Source organism: Amphiura filiformis, chromosome 8 (genome assembly GCF_039555335.1).
Source record: "Amphiura filiformis chromosome 8, Afil_fr2py, whole genome shotgun sequence".
NCBI classification, from domain to species: domain Eukaryota; kingdom Metazoa; phylum Echinodermata; class Ophiuroidea; order Amphilepidida; family Amphiuridae; genus Amphiura; species Amphiura filiformis.
In genome coordinates this window covers 68,825,987-68,844,314 of record NC_092635.1, presented here as the reverse complement: position 1 = coordinate 68,844,314, position 18,328 = coordinate 68,825,987, and the positions used below count along the sequence as shown (strand labels likewise).

The following is an 18,328-nucleotide window of genomic DNA, read 5'->3' as shown; positions in this document are numbered from 1 at the left end:
GGTATGACTGTGATGAAATCCGTAGGCATGCTACTCTATGCCCTACTGCTGGCTATGATCTGACCTCATTGTTTACGAGGTCAGATCTTAAAAAAGATTAAGATTTTCCCATGTCTTCTTTAGGGGGAGAGCCAAAAATATCTGGATGCGCCCTTTGGCACTTAATTGCTATAGCGTTTTTTTCCACTGCGACAAACTTACAGCAAAATGCACCCAAAACGTCGAGCTATATATCGGTTACAAGTTCGGCAAACTGCCGAATAGGGATTCGTCTCTTTGTTAAATTCATATTACGCAAGAATTCTCTTGAATTTATAGAGGGCAGCAATCAGACGGTAGAGAGCCGGTTCTGCAATTCAAACGAATTCATGCGTAAAATGAATTTAACAAAGGGACGAATCGGTATTCGGTATCCTGTCAAACTCATACTGATATGGAATACGGAAAACTTGAAATGATCCAATTTGTGGCAGACCTGGCTGGACATATCTAAACAAAACTCCGGGACAAAACTCTGGCCATGCTAATAGTCAACCTCAGACTGTCTCAGTGATTTACCAAGTCTACACCAGTCATCTGTTTTGATCTGTCCTTGGTCACATTTAACCACACTTAGATGTTCAATTTCTCTTGGTATTACACATGCCCGAAGCATTATTGGAATAGCGCACGATCTTGTGAGGTTCATCATATGAGCGCGTTGGACTTCATAGCGACACCATCGATCACGAAGAGAATCTGGACTTAGTATGATTAGTGTACGATGGGAAGTTTCCACACTGTTGACGATGTTATCAGCAATCGCTGCACCTAGTTCATAGTCCCTGTAACGTAGTCGCCCGCGAATTCCCGGAAAGTCTTTTTCAAGCTTGTACACAAATGCTACAGCCCACTTGTAATCAATATGAGCGAAAGAGATGAAGAAATCATACTTGAATTCTCTTGTGTATGTTGGGAAAAATCCGACGGTCGTATTTACTGGAGTGGTATTATGTTCTGATAAGACATTAACAAAACCTAGACGTTCTTCAGCGCAATAGTTAAACCGCGAAATATCGCATTCAAATCCCTGACAATTTACTCCATGCGTATACCGCCAAGATTCATCTGGAGACTGCTCTCTCATACTAGCTTTAATCTGATGCTGCATATCTCGCTGAGTACGCGCTCCTTGCGTTTCTTTCAATGTTTCCAGACATTCCGCCCAACGATCGTGTGTCTGGGAAGTATCGAAATCATCGCCATCTTGGCATCTCACAGCGATACTGTAATGCTGAATACTTTGGTGATGATTGCCCAGGAGGTATAGAACATATCCTAAATCGGAGTGATCTGCGTGAGTGGCCTTTATATGAATAGCTTTCGTAAAGGCATCTTTTGCTTGAAACAGGAGTGTCTGTTCAAGGGAAAGCTGTTCCCATCCTGAATCAATTAGCTCAGCATTCGATTCTTCGTCGCGGTCCTGGTTATTCGTATCTGCTGACTCAGCGGTTTCAGTTATTTTGGAAGCAACAGCGTCAAAATGTCCCAAGTCGTCATCATTGTGTACCTGCACTCGTAACTGGCGTACGTTCTTGCTGAGATCATTTTGATCTACGTGATTCTTCTTCTCACCATCCGGTAATTGAGCCAAATGTACTCCATCAGCAGCACAATCCGAAAAACTTTCCAAAGCTTTGGAATAATCCGAGTCACCTTTCTTCATTTTCCACATCTGCATATATATCAAACCACAACATCTATGCGCATTCTGCGTTTGTTGCAATTGTAAAGACCGATGCAACAAATCCAACGCTTCCTTATGTCTACACTCCTTAGCATAAGCAGCACCGACGATACCCAAAACATCTGGATTGTCCGCAGACACCGATAACGCCTTTCTAAAGCAATCATGTGCAGTCGTATCATGAAGTGACGTTTCACCTGGAAGAATTGACTCAAATGTTCTACTTTGTAGCCTTTGTAAAATGTTTCCCAAGTTTGCCCAAGCAAGCGCTAAGTAGGGATGGTCTTTATCAGCAAGTTGCGTAACCTTGTAAAAACTAAGCACCGCATCGCGTACAACGCTATCAATCTGCGAAGGACTTGCTTTACACATCACATGCTGTGCATCTCTTCTAGCTAAACACAGTGCATATTCATAATACCATTCCGCCTTCTCTAGATCATCTGGCATTCTCTTACCCTTTTCCACTGCTTTGACAAGGTATGGCATGTATGTGAAGCGTCTCTCGTGTTGCTGAAACTGCTTCGTGGCAAAGGCTCTGTCAGCGAAGGCTCGTGCCAAAGTTCTAGGGTTGTTTGCACACAAAACACGTTGTAATCTTGACGCATATTCCTGATAAGTACTCAGCAATCCGTGACGTCTATGAATGATTGCTAAACAGCTCAAAGCATTCACATTACTGGGGTCCATCTTCAGAACATTTTCAAATCTGTTGATACCCTTTTGTTGTTCATTAAGTGAATATTCAATAAACCCGAGTAAATTAATCATTGAAATCGTTCTTGTTGGGAGTGACTTGAAATTGGTGCGCTCTGCTTCCAGAACCTTATGCTCTGTGTCCAAATCCATCCTATCAATTCGTTTCATTTCAGGCCAGGTAAAATGGCACCCCATATCACTGACGATGTCTTCCTCGCGCTCCCCTTCCATCGTGTTATGCGAACACGATCTTCGAAGGAACCCAAGTATTTCTCCACTCTGGACCTTACCTCCGGATATTGGCAAGTAGGGTTAGCAGAAAGTTCCAAGCCACTCACAGCGTGTGTGACACAAGATGGCCTTTTTTGAGTTTCAACGAATGCCGTTTGGCTTGCATAATGCTCCCGTAACCTTTCAGAGGGCAATGCAAAACAATTGCTGTCGAGGTATTTTGCCCAACAGTCGACTGACAGAAGCTACACTGCTATTACTGGTCAGCTATATTGCCTGTAATATGAACAAGAAAACACTGTTGAATATCCACTTATATAATGTTGAAACAAATTTAATAGAGACTATGTATATATAGTTCCGGGAAGTTAGTAGGTGAAACTAGTGACCAAGGTGATGTGCATACACGTTATCAAAATGTGTTCGTCACAATCATACCAATATAGTAATATAAGTTTAATATCGTTTTACTGCACGCTATATGCATTTCCTATGGCAATAATATCATACGATTTCGATCAAATTGTTCTGTAGGTTTTTTTGCCTAAGTTATAGCTCTATTAAGCATAGAACGCAAAAAGCTCATCTCAGTAAAACATAAGTATGCAAAGGTGTCTACTTCCAAACGGCTCTTTTCAGATCCACCACAAAGCTCCATTTCTTAAGCTAACCACCATATAATTATTGTCGGACACATGTTGTCGGACACTTAAATACACGAACCAACCATGTTTTTACATGACCTTATTTTCCACATAGGAGGTGTGAATTTCAAATAGAGTTACCGTGAATGTTTGACACCATTTGAAATCTACACCGCTTATGTGGAAATCTACACCGCTTATGTGGAACTTGGAAGATTAAAGTCACGTCTTCCATAGGGTGTCAACTACAAATTATAGCCAATTGTAATGTCGGCTAAATTCATTTTCACATTTACGCAAACGGACTGTACTAGCACAACCCGATGGAATTCAGACTCATCGTAAGCCCCACCCAGAGGATGATTTAAGGAAGCCCCATCATTCACTGCAAACGTGTTATCACCAGAGTTTCAACTGCCACTTTACTTTTCAATTCCCATTGAATTCTGTGCAAAAGATGTTGTTTAAGAATTGTGCGTGTGTCATTATTAGTTGGTCGATTTCAGATCTAAAGTGTCGATGTATGCATGAATGATAATTCACACCTTCTGTATAGGTAACATAAAATGTGAAATCGACCAGCATTGTGAATGCGTTTTTATTGTAAATATATCAGTCCAAATTCAAATTTAAAGAGCCGTAATTGGTGACCAGGCCAGCCAAGCACCATATCTGTCACCAATAGCACCCATAAAATCTGACCTTATTGACCTTTTTTCTATTTCTAAGATTCAAACCTGTTTACAAGTTGTCAAATCCCTTCTACTAGATCGTTAAAAATGTCATTATCCAATTATGAACACCTCCCTGGTGTATGTAGTTGGGGTGGTAAATACGGCCCTTTAACCATGGCCGTCAATGCAATGTGCGAGCAGTCGTGTCATGTTCACTCACACAGCTGTGCTAACCGCAAGTCAACACAGTGAGCCCCACCAGAGTAGTTCTTCTGCAAACCTTCAGAGAGTGAAATGTCCTTGATCATGGTAAGAAAATGTTGCCAAAAAAATGAGCCTAGTGTGGTATAAACATAGGCATTAGCTAAGTCACTTGTCAATTGTCACTGATTAATTTCATAACCAGGCAGGTTTGGTTCACCCCAGAAGAACTGCTCTGGCGGGTGTTCCTCTTTAAACACAGAGAGACATTGATAGCCATTGGTCAATCATGTTGGTGTATCTATGATCTTACCTGTGGTTTGCTTCGGTTTGCTTGACGCTCAACTAGTGGTGACAAAGTACGTGTATTTGAACAGACTCCAACAATAGCTCCAACTTTGAAGTACAGACTATAAAAACTTATTTCACTAGTTTCCATATCCGTTGCTGTGAGTTTCTATATCATAATTGATTGTATTAATAATTGTCAAAAAACAATGGTTACATTATACATCGGATAACATTTTGTGAAGACCTTGTATTCAAGTGCAAGGAACTTCATTGGAACATATTGTCTACACAATTATTATACCAGGGATTATCGTCCCAGTACGTGTTAAGTGCAACTCTATCCCAAATAAGGGAATTTCCCACAGGAAGTAATTGGATAATATTATAAGCTTATTATTTACTGGATAGGCCTATTGTTATGTGTTCTATTTACATCGATATTTTGAACACTGAAACAGTCAAGCATAAAAGTCAACAAACTTTTGGTGGTGGGGTGTGAAAGTTTTTTTTATGTATGGGGTGCAGGGGCGGATCCAGGTCGACGACGAAAAAATGGTGTTAAGGGGGTTACCCCCTCGAAAACTCAACGGTTTTGGCCCATTGTTTGCTGTTCATGGCCGAATTTGTTCATTTTTTAAAATTTCTTTCATTGTAAGTATTTTTAAGTTTTAAGTGCGCCCCCCACACCGACATCGCCTGGCTAATAATTATTTGGTGTAGCAGAGACATTAAAATGAATACACGGGATCGATACACGTGAATTGCTATGCACGATTTTGATATCAGACGAAAATCTTCGGATACTGGGTTAGAAAATGATGAATATCTCCCGCCATGATTTTTTTCTCAAGAAACCAGATTTGGTCTCATACACTCGAAAATACGTGTTGAACAGATATGATAGTCGCTAGAATGCGCTTTGAAAATTGGCCGTGCGCTTTGAACTCAAAATCTGCCCATTTTATATTGCGTTGGTCCTGTAAATAGTGTAATACCCTGTATTGACTACAGCGTGTAGTACAGCTGCACTCACTGTAGGCAGTATAAAAGTCGATGACCATTGACCTCAATGGGGTATACAAGCTTATTCACGCACAACCAAGATCAATTACCCAGCTATTGTGAGTAGCCTTAGTTATGTCCCTCGGCTAATTATTAATTCTAAAGAGCTTTAAAGGTTTGAACCAAATGGCTAATCGTGGCTGTGGATTTAACCTACCATGGCGATTCCTGCCATGAAGATATAGGGTCGATGACACTGTGCCCCCCTAAATCCGCCCCTGGGGTGTTGAGTGTATATAGGCAGTGTCGGCGCCTCAGGGGAGGCATGAGGTGGGCATTTCAGAACTCTCAAGCTCTCCAGATGCCAGTAAAAACCAAAAATTACGAAAATGTCCACTTTCTGCGGCAATTTTGCAGAAATTGTTGATTTTTGCCTCCCGCAATGAAATTCACGGCCCACGCCCCCCTCCTCATCCGAAAAATTATCATGCCGCTACTTAGTGTTACTGTAGCCTACGTGCAAGAGAGAAGTGTGGCCGTGTGAAAGTTGGCATGGGTGCTCTGTAACGGTGTACCAGTTACGATTAGTCAATCTATTTTTGGTAGAGACCCTGCATCTGGAAAATGCACTCTTGCATCACGCACATCGTGCATTATTTGACCCCGATTTGGACAATTTTAATTGTATTAAAATACTTAAAAGTATTTTTACATAATCATTCATAAATCAAGCAAAATGTCCTATATTTTGATTTAATATAATTGAAATGATAGATAATTTGTTAACTGTATTTTTTACTCATTGAAGTTGAAATAATACTTTGTTGAAAGCTGTTCAATGTACCATCATATGGACCTTTACACAACGTTATTACTTTCGAACTTAACTTTGGCACAGTTTCACAACATTTAGATTAGAACATCAACAGTGCCAGCCCAGTGGGCACAGGTTAGGATTTCGACGTTGTATCAACGTTGATACAACGTCGAAATCTAACCTAACCTGATTTCAACCCGATTTCAACCTAGAGATTGGTTGAAATCAGGTTGAAATTTCAACGTCGATACAACGTTGAAATTTCAACCTGATTTCAACCATGTTTCAACCAACTTTCAATGCAAAATTAAGGAGGTTGAAATCAGGTTGTAACTTCAACGTTGATACAACGTTGAAATTTCAACCTGATTTCAACCAATGTTTCAATGCACAACTTAATGACCTTACATAAAATATTATTAGGACGAAATATGCCTATGCCTAGTATATTAACATGTTTAAAGGTCGACAGCATTGAGATTTTACCCAAATTTCATTTTATATATCCAGGCCGCATGATCTAACGATTTAAACCGGACTTCCGTTTTCCTTCTTCAAGTGGCGCGCGGCGTGCACTACCTCCAATGACTTACCCGAAAACACCGGGTGGTACGGGGTATGCTATACGGCCCCGTCGCCACTCAATTGGCGGGCTGATGTTGATATTAATTATGGAATTCCTACAACATGGTGAACACTTGTGAACACTTGTGGGGGGGTGATGCAAAAGGGTGGGGTGGGGCTTTAGTTTTGACCCTCTTATGGGTACGGCAGGGGCCTTGAAAAAATGACTAAAATTTTCCCAGGAAAATTGAGTTTATATGATTTTCTATGATTTTCTATGGGATTGACTCATAATTTTCATGTCAAAAAGGGCGGCCCTGAATTTTTTGAGAACTGAAAGGGGGGGGGGCGAAAAACTTTCGCGATGATTTTTTTGCATCACCCCCCACAAGTGTTTGTGAGTGGTCCCTAATAGGCCTATTGGAACTTCGCATATCTTCTATTTTACTAACCCGATTATGTGATGTCGCCCCGGGGTATTGCCTGGTATCGCCGCAACGTAGCCGGCGTCAGTAGGTGCAGATCGAGGTCGGTGGGCACGCCCTCTCTAAATATTGTGATATTGTGGGTGGGTACGGTACGTACACGCGTGCACAAGTGTTAAATCGCCGGTACACACATGCGTTCGCAAATGTTTGCGAGTACGCACTCATGTTTACAAGTGTTCATGGGTACGATTGCGTACATTGCCGGTACACACATTCACAAGTATTTGCGAATACGCACGCGCGTGCGCAAGTCTTTATGGGTACGCATGTACATGTTCAAGTCTTTATGGGTACGCACATGTGTTTGCAAGTTATTGCGGGTGCGCACGCGCGTTCGCAAGTTTTTGCAAGTAGGCCTACACATGTGCATACACAAGTGTTTGCAAGTAGGGCCTACAAACGCACGTTCGCAAGTGTATATGTGTGTTTGCAAGTACACATGTGCATACACAAATGTTTGCAAGTACAAACGCACGTTCGCAAGTGTTTATGTGCACGCATGCGCGCGGGCAAGATATTGCAGGTAGGCACGCGAGTTTGCAAGTGTTTATGAGTACTCGCGTGCGTGCGCAGGTTATTGCGGGTACGCATGCCCGTTCCCAAGTGTTTGCGAGTACGCACGCACGTTCGCAAGTTTTTACGTGTATGCACTCGTTCTCAAGTGTTTATGCGTACGCATGCACGTTCGCAAGTGTTTACAAATACGCAAGCGCATGCGCAAGTGTTTATGGGTACGCACTTGTGTTCGAAAGTTATTGCGGGTACGCACGCGCGTGCGTGCACAAGACATTGCGTTACGCAGTCGAGTTTTCGAGTACGCATGCGCGTTCGCAAGTGTTTATGGGTACGCGAAAGTTATTACGGGTACGCATGCGAGTTCGCAAGTGTTTATGGGTACGTGAAAGTTATTACGGGTACGCATGCGAATTCGCAAGTGTTTGCAAGTACACTCTCGCGTTCACAAGTGTTTACAGGTAGGCCTACGCACGCGCATTTGCAAATTATTGTAGGTACGTACGCGCGTGCACAAGTGTTTGTGAGTAGGCCTACGCACGTGCCTTCACAAGTGTTTATGGGTAGGCCTACGAACACGCGAGTGCAAAACTTATGCCACTGCCGCGAGCGGGATGGCGCATCAGCCAATGACAAATGCCTTGAATGTGTCCGTTTGTTTGAACTTGATGTAGGATCTGGATCTGGATCATCTTGTCTCAGGGCTAGTCGGCCTAGGCCTATATCTGAAACATGTTGAAAAACAATTTCAAATTTTTGGATATTCGCATTTTGACCTAAAAAACAGGTTTTTAATCCTAGATCCACCATAAATGTTTGGACATTCGAAAATTATATTTTTGGATTAAAATTGTAGTAGTACGATATCGCTTTCGCCCAACACTTTTCCAGAGTGGATATTGCCCAATGTACAGCAGCAAGCAAAAGCATGGAATAAAGAATAGAGCACGTAGTGCGATGGCAAAAGGACTTGCACGCGTACGTATGACGTACATAAACTTGAGGCCTAAATTTGCAAATAAAACAGGTTAGTAAACATTTAAATTTTCTTTAAAGGTCTACTTGACTTTTGGACACATTGCTGGATGTATATTTCAACTTGGTTTTCCATTTTGTATCATCAGGATATGTTAAAATAGTTAAGCTTACTGAGCAGTTTAAAAATTACATGCCTGCTGCACATGACATGCATGCTGTATATACAATCATGAATGCACCATTCGAGAAACACGAAACAGTGCTTTGAAGTTGACATGCTTGTGACATGACTTGTACTTTGTAGAAGACCCAGTCATGCCAGTTTTGAATATTTGCTGGGGACAATCAGGCCCGTAATCTGGATTTATTTGGGGGGGGGGGGCTGATTTTGAAAAAGTGGACTTTTTTTTCTTCAAAATTTTGACCTTTTTGGACTGGGCGGTTTGGACATTTTTGGACCAAGAAAGCATGCGCTCATAAATGGGACTTCAGGGGTTAAAAGGGGAGATTTTTGGGGTTAAAAAGGGGGACTTTGGGGGGTAAAAAAGAAGACTTTTTGGGCGTTTGGCATTTGAGGGGGGGTGGCAAATGTTTATTTTATAATTAACAAACTTAGGCCCTAGGCCTAGCCCTAGACTAGTCATATCGTGCAGCAAGGTCTAGCTTGGATTGTACTGCTGGGAGCATAGGTGAACCCCTAGACTACAGGTCTAGTCATGCTCATGTGCTAGGTCATTGTACTAAAGTTTTGGTCAGTTCTTTTTCTTTCTTTCTTGCACCCCGGTTCCGAAACTAAAGACGTTTGGAATTTTTCTTCGATTAGTCTGTCTTGCCATTCAATGTATAAAGCCTAAATCAGCTCTACAGCTTTTTTTGCAGTTTTTGTTTTTGCTTTTTGCTGAACCATGAAATGGTATCAGCCTATAACAGTGTATGTTACTAGGTTACCAACTAACCTTTTGGTCTGAAATGGACATAACTTTAAATGCCACGAAGGTATGAATCAAGTCATGAACCCCCAGTGATGTCAAATGAAAGAGGAAGGAGTAAAGAATATAATAAAGATATTTCCTAACATCAGAGGTCATAAAGGAGTCACAGGGGTCACAAAAGGTCATTTGAACCGAAAATGCTCCAATTGAGCTGAAATTTAAATGCAATGATCATTCTGACATTCTAAACATGTTTAAAATAATTTAATATTCATTTAAGGTCATAAAGGGGTCAAAGGTCATGTTTTCAAAAATGCTCCAATTGAGCTGATATTTAAATGCAATGATCCTTATGACATTCTAAACATGTTTAAAATATTTTAAAATTCATTTAAGGTCATTAAGGGGTCATAAAGGGTTGATATATACATATGTACCACAATATACTGCCAAAGCCCCATGGTTCAGCTATGGTGCGGTAATCGCTCTAGTTTAAACATGTAAAGAAACTAGAGCAAAAATACTTTACAATTTCCCTCTTTTTGGTCCGAATAATGGCCCTAAGAATTGTTCAGCAGAATGACCCTAAACAGTCAGGAGTAACTGGTCTACCTTCAGTATGCCTATAAATACATTAAGCATATTAATCGTACTGCATGTCTATGTCAAATATAATGTTTCTGTATGTGTAAATATGTATTTTCAAATGATAATCCCGAAATTGTTATTTTTGTCGTTACAGCTGACGTGTTGTTGTGCCACGTGACAATGGAATCAAAACAAGATTGGCCATGCAATAGACTAGTCCATGACAATGTACAATGTATAAAGCATCAAAAAAATTGACTTTGACTTTTAACTAAAGTTTAGATGCAGCCAAAGATTTTGGATGAACTGGCCAATTGAGAGAGCCATAATTTTAATACAAGAGCATGGTCAAATCAAAGATGGAGTAAACTGACACGGCATGACATGGAACAACTCCGACACTGAATAAAGCTAGATACAGTCCAGAGGCGGGTCATTCACATCACAGATCGACCCTCCTTCAAATTCTGCCTTTGGGTCCATCGTAAAGCAGTTGCTGCCACGTACATCAGATCTAACTCAAGTTGTTAGTCATCATTCATTCCATATAGCCCGCAGATGGAATGTACTCACGCCTCACATTCCAGGAACTGTGAAACGGACCAACTTCAAAAAGTGTTTTGGTCAAAAATGTGATTTTTGGTCAAAAATGTGCAAACCCATCAGCTTCATGATAACAGCTGTTATTGCCTTGATATGTGTCTTGACAGAGAAAGAAAGAAGTTGAACAACTAAGCAAGCAAATACAGATTCTGGTCTAGATTTTCTTCAAGTAATATTGGTATTGATGACATCAATGCGATATAAGCCTACTGGTAGGGTTGACGTTTTTGATGCTTATCTCCTTCAGCTAAAACTGAGAACGACAAGGATCCTTTAAAAATACATTGAAGGGTGGATTGCAGGGGATCACCCCGGTACTGTTGACTGTACTTCAAAAATACACTCATTAACGCTAGGTTCCAGAGTTCTCCTCGTCTGGTTACAAATGTAGCGTTGAGGAGTATCAAAGCAGAAGCAGAAGCAAGCACGCAGAACAATTCCAAAGCTATTGATCACACTATCTGTATATCAGTCTAAGAAAGTTCTGTGAAGTTCTTCCATGAGAAAAATAGAAGTATTCAGTTATATAATCTATCAACAATTTCCAGTTTAGTTATACGTTAGTGTATCAAAAGTCAGGACTTAGAAACCATAATTATGTTAAAGATACCTTACATGGTATCAGAAGTTTTAAGTTAGTTGTAGCGTGAAAAGAAGAAAAACTTGACATTTTTACTCAGGATTTTTACGTTAAGTATATTAACATTAAGTATAATGGGCACGCTTGCATCCAGTACATTCTTAAAGGTTCCAAAAGGGTCAAGTTCTAAAGTGTCCTCCTATAGTACATAGGCCTATGGATAACCCTCACACTTTAACATAAAATACTTCTTGAAAATTAACGAGTTCTTTTGAGAACCATCACAAATCTAATGTGTTTAGGTTCTAAATGTCCAGCTCGTAACACTTTTTAAACAAATACACACTTTTTAAAGGAAGGCTCCGCCTATCACAACAATATGCCACTGTGAATATGCCCTATGTAAGAAAAATAATTATCAAGCACGAATCACGTGGTTTTATCTAAAACAAACTCATGGCGACATGTGATTCGGGCTTGATTATTATCTTTCTAACATTTATAAGGCATGATATTATGATTGCCCGAGACTCATTAAAGTGCTTAGGAATAAAAGAAAATATTGTTTTCCACATTTTCACGAAACGATTGGTATTTTTGGCAACACCAACTCCTAAACATCACAAATCACAAATAAAAAGCTTACATATCTAATTTCTAAAAGTTTAAACTGACTTTCAGCACAAATATCCAAGTAACCTTGAATTGTCGATGTGTGACACACATCGTCATCAGAAGAAGTCCTATGATGTTGTTACTTATCTAAACATGTCGCTTTAATAGCTAAACGTTAGCATTTAGAGTGTTGAAGACGGGGTATAAGTGTTTAGGATGCGTTTTGATACAAATTGTATCAAAGTATGACACATGTAAAGTAACTTGAAAATCAAAAGGACGGAGCTGATTTTATTTTGGATTTGCGATGTGTAAATATGTTTTATAATATGAAATCATAACAACTTACACTGAATTTCAAAATCTATTGAAATTGCATATGGTCGTGTGTCTTGAGCTCGCCACCAAAAAAAGGTGGCGATGTTACATTTTGCCAAAGTCGACTCAAAACAAATGATGATATCTCTGTCAAGCAAGAAGTTATTGCCATGCTTGTGGTCTCATTTTATTGCTAAATAAAATGCACTTTCAACCCTGTAAAAAGAAATACTTGAACTTTTTTAATACTGACACTGTACTTCATAGAATTCAGAATGGGCAGGGTGGCGGTGGTGGGGGATGTGGTACACACAAACTCTATGGGATTGGTATTTCTAGTGCGTAATCTGCTTCTGTAAAGGCTGTAAATTGGATTTGGACTCTATTTAGCATCTAAACGACTCACAGCCTTACAGCTAAACAATTCTACTAATTGTTTTTAATCATTTATGATTGGTTTAGTGTAGAAAATACAAACTTTTCCATACAAAACTACCCGTTGTCATATTAAACACTGTAGTAAGTAATGCAGATGTCTTCAAAATCTGAAAGTTACTGTAAAATTTTAATTACTTATCCTATCATAGTCAAAGTATAGATTTTCTAAAGGGAAATTTGACGAGGAATCTAAATATGGACATATTTTTTTCTGTATGGGTTAGGGGGAAAATGTTAAGGTTCAAAATATGTTGAATTGTAAAAAAATCTAACATACTTTGGGACACCCTATATTCCGAGATTACCAAACAGCTGTGATTTTGGTTTCTTCCGAAGTCAGTTGGCTCTCCATTTCCTCTAACCAAATAAATGTTGTTTACTTCCAGTTTATTACTGTAAGTTGGTAATAAGCAATGCATTGAGTGACCCATTTTTTTATCAAAATCTTTTTTATTCCACCCTGTATAACTTGCAGGTCACCCTGTATAATGAGTTGAAATGTATATATTGGAATTGCTGATGCCTTCAGCTTTCCAAAATGTATACTTTTGCTAGTTTAGGGTTGATGATTGTCGAGATAATCTAATTAGAAACCCGGTTGGTGTAAAAATTCATAATATTTGTCATGTAACGCTAAGGGTGGCGAGTTCAGGACACACGGCCATATCTATGTTCTAAAGACAGAATTTTTTTTGAATAAGGACCCATATTTTTAATTATTCAAAAATTGTTGAGAGAACTGTTTCTAGTTTTGAATCTTTAGAACATAAATATGCAGTTTTTTGTGTGTTTTCCAGCTATAAGGCGGCAGCCACTATGAAATTGGCTATACCATCTTGAAAAAAATAATGGATTACCTCATATCCAAAATAATTGTTCTACAGCTAGAGCACTATAATATTTCTGGTTGATTTTATACCAATAATAGGTGAAAGAGGTGTCCTGTATATGTACATGTGTTTGTTGTTGTTGTTTTCAGGCAGTTGTTAAGGCAGCGGCCATTTTAAAAATGGCGGCACAGAATTGTTTAGTATTTATTGCTGTATTACTCGCATTATAAAGGTAAACAAAATGCTTTGTCAACTCTTTAATAACATTATGTTAAAATCGTGCATCTATTTTTCAAAAGTGTTTTTAGAACGTTATTAAAACGTTTTATACCCTTTATATAAACCGACAATAACACGTTATCTGTAAAACGTTTTGTGTTTGCTGGGCAACTCAACTTGAAGGCTCTCTGACGACGTTGAAAAATTGATATGATGATGATATATAAATGTCAAAGTTCAAGGTAACTCGACTTATGGCCTAAAACGCGACGCTTACTTTGCACCTAAAATCTATGGAAAGCTATTTAGGATTTGAAGGGTAAAAATAGGTCAAATCATCAAATGGAGGCTATTACGATAAACTGATATGAAAAGGTGAGAAATTAGCAAAATCGGATACCAAGAAGATTCCAAAAAGTTGCATGTTTACTCAGTGGTGGCCATCTTGAAACAAAAATGTGATTTTTGGTCAAAAATTAGATTTTTGACAAAATGTGTTTTAGGTAATAATGTGATTTTTGGTCATAAAAGTGATTTTTGGTCAAAAATGTGTTTTTTGTTCAAAAACGTGATTTTGGGTCAAAAACGTGATTTTTGGTCAAAAATGTGATTTTTGGTCAAAAATGTGATTTTTGGTCAAAAATGTGATTTTTGGTCAAAAATTTTTGGTCAAAAACATGACCGCCGTTCACGGCCCTCAGACTCCATACCCGGTTGACTCCCGCGTATGGATGCCGACTGCACCAGCCCTCTGCACCGATAACGAGGCGTGACCACTGCGCAGCTCATCACGACTCCACACCCGGTTGCATCCCGCGTATGGATGCCGACTGTACCGTCCCTCTGCACCGACAACGACGGCGTGATCACTGCGCGCGGCTCACCACGACTCCACACCCGGTTGCATCCCGCGTATGGGTGCCGACTGCACCGGCCCTCTGCACCGACAACGACGGCGATACCAGTCACCCAGGGGCGATACCAGGCCTAGCCTATAATCATGAATTCATGATAATATTCTCCCAGACGGACCACAGCGGTGAGGTTCTACACGGGTACGTATAAATTTATTACTATAGGCCTATAATAATTATAATTATTTAAATAAATATCAGGTTAAAATCGGATTGAATTCAGGTTGAAATTAGGTTGAAATTTCGACGTCAATACAACGTGGGATTCAGGTTGAAATTAGGTTGAAATTTCGACGTTGAATCAACGTTGAAATCGGGTTGAAATCAGGTTAGAGTCGATTTGCAAATACAACGTGATTTCAACGTCGAAATTTCAACGTGATCTCAACGTGATTTCAACGTCGGGTGTGCCCACTGGGAGTACATCCTGGGAATCTTTATCTCAACCCGCATAATCAAAATAACTGTCTCAATTTTTGGCAAAATTATATTACGTGCGGCTGGTTATTAAACATTACGTTTGGGAATTGGAAAGAACCTTCTGTTAAATCATGCATGACTCAATTACAAATCTCTACATCCCTTTCTTCTTGTCTATTGATATTTTGAATAGTGTTTATCTTTCCCTAATAGATAGCGCCCTGATCGATTCTTCCTGAATATCAATATGCTTCATTTACATTACATTACAGAGATCGGACACTAATCCCTACCATAACAAACCATAGACTCTACATGCAAATACAGGTGATATAACAGGTCTATATTACAGGATTAGATTAGTAAACTATGATCTATTTGCAAGTATTATATTGATTGAGCAGGAAAGATTTGATACTATTTTTTTTTTTTTTTTTCTAGTTGCCGGCGTGCGTTATTTCTTTCTGCAACCATAATGGGCCACAATGCGATAACACATAGTACATACATGTAATTAATAGGCCTATGAGGCTAGATATAACACGAGTTTATTACCATTATTATTTCCTCTTACTTAATAAAATAAAAAGAAATCGATAGAATTAAAATTCTATAACGGTTTACCTGGGGTTCGAACCCACAACCTTTGTATCCATAGTCTAATGCCTACACGACTGTGCTATGATTCGTTGTGCCAGAAAGGTGTTTGTTTATGATACTTATTGATTACGGAATAAACTGCATACACACAATATACTATTACTAGTATAATAAACACGAATATAATCCTAACCCTAACCCTAATCCCTAACCCTAACCCTAACCCTAACCCTTACCTAACCCTAACCCTAACCCTAACCCTAACCCTAACCCTAACCCTAACCCTAACCCTAACCCTAACCCTAACCCTAACCCTAACCCTAACCCTAACCTAACCCTAACCCTAACCCCTAACCCTAACCCCTAACCCTAACCATAAGACCCTAACCCTAAGACCCTAACCCTGACAATAATGAACCTTGCCTCGGACTATGCGGTTAGTGATATATTGCGGCCCATTATGGTTGCAGAAAGAAATTATTTATGTCCTCTTTTGCACAATTACTGTATTTTTGTGGGACCTGAATTTTAAATTTTATGATGATGATGACATAGACTCGCTTGCCAGTCCTATATACGCCGTACCTATGTATATTGAGGACTGGCTTACGCCATTTTGGATGTCAATGGGAAATACACACTTAACGATTTGCGCCGGTTAGAAACTTGAAAAAAAATCTTTAAAATTTCATCAATGTATATAAATGTGGTACCAACTGTATTGTGCTTGATAATTTAAGACTCGGTTGAAACAAAATTAAGGATCGAAAGCAAAGTGTCCAAAAAAGGCAAAATTATCGTCAAAGTTCTGCCGAAATCGGCACCCTTGCGAAGGGTTCAGAATTCGAATCGGGAACGAAAATATCCGATCTTTGCGATCAAAAACACAAAATTACAACTTTAAACATACTATTGGCAAAAGACATTATTACCAAACAATATAGAATAGAAAATTTGACATCATTTTCTCAAAATAATGAAAAATTTGCTCACTAGACATCGAAAAAGTACGCAATCCAATTCCCGTTCAAACGCGTGGGAAACTGAAAGTGCATAATCGTGACTAATGATGACATGTATGATGCAAACTCATAGGTGTTGTGCGTTTGGCAAGTTGGGATGGGTGGGGGTTCAAAATGACCCCATAGGATTATAAAATTGCTCAAATACCTCTTTCAATATATCAAATTATTTACATAAATAAACAAAAACAAATAAATAAATAAATAAATAAATAAATAAATAAATAAATAAATAAATAAATAAATAAAAAAATTGAACAAATTTTAGCGTAGCATTAAAATCATAAATATAACAATTGCTGGCAGGAGGACTCGAACCAACGATATTGATATCAGCAGTCTGATGCTCTACCATAGAGCTAAATGACATCATCTAGTGATGAGAGTCGAGTTTTTAGCTTATACAGTGTGTCTGTGATAATGTCGCCTCGTGAAAGAAAGAAATATAAAATCTCAATTTGTAATTTAAATTTATTTGATAATTTTCTAACCTATATTTTCTTTCGAGCAGGGACAAATATTTCCCCTTTTATCTAATTTGACCGCTATATAAGAATCTATTTCTTTTATTACTGATTTAATTCCGCGATTTGTTCCATTTAGCAATATCAAAGATTAATGTCACACATCTCACAACAGATATTTAGTTGGTCTAGTGGTCTTTCACAGTGCTGTTTAACCGGGAGGTACCGAGATCGATTCCCACCTATGCCTGCAATTTTTTTTAAAGACTGGGAAATAATAACCTGACATTCGCCGCTGACATTCGTACTTCAGAAGCGGAGTTATAACTTGTTAAACTTTGCTCCTTCCGTAAAAGGGTACATTATTTTGGCACTACATTATTTCTTTCTTTTTTCACATTGCTGGTATTAAATATCAAATGGTCATAATTGGCGGTCACTTCAAATCATCCCCAACTGAACTAGGTTCAGGAATTTCCTCTCATTGTTAACTGTTGGTTAACCCACCACTTGAGAATAAAGGACTATGATAGGTGCAACAGGATTACCTACGGGATTATCTCAAGGATATAATTCTGTTCTCCATCCTTTTCTTACATCTTCTCTGATATGTGCTAGTGTCAATGGTTATTGTTAAAAGGCAATAAGGTGTGTAATTGCAATATTTCCTCTGAATAGGAAAGACTCTCTACATCGAGTTATGTATGCTGGTGGTTCGCAATACTGTTATTTAAGAGAAGGTATCTTCCAAATCCAAATTCAAATGAGTTTCTGAAATAATTAATGTATGACGGGAATGTTTGATTCTCGGATGTGACACAATTTAGTCAGATCACGTGACACGGTTCAATGTCCAACAAACCGAGAGAATGTGGAAACCAAAAGCGTATAAACCGGAAGCGCAGTTTTTTTGTGCAACCGATGATAACGGATCGCAATACCATGCGCGTATTTTTG

At 39.0% G+C, this 18,328-nt stretch overlaps 1 protein-coding gene across 1 annotated transcript; it reads right to left on the bottom strand.

Moving 5' to 3' along the window:
* Positions 1-523: 523 nt before the first annotated feature.
* Positions 524-2,926, bottom strand: LOC140159685 (uncharacterized). The gene has a single exon (XM_072183179.1). The coding sequence runs from the start codon at positions 2,654-2,656 to the stop codon at positions 524-526; it is 2,133 nt and encodes a 710-aa protein (XP_072039280.1). The 5' UTR covers positions 2,657-2,926.
* Between the last annotated feature and the right edge of the window lie 15,402 nt (positions 2,927-18,328).

Bases quoted from the DNA above. Each gene is read 5' to 3' on its own strand.
- LOC140159685 (XM_072183179.1), bottom strand. From the start codon at position 2,656: ATGGAAGGGGAGCGCGAGGAAGACATCGTCAGTGATATGGGGTGCCAT.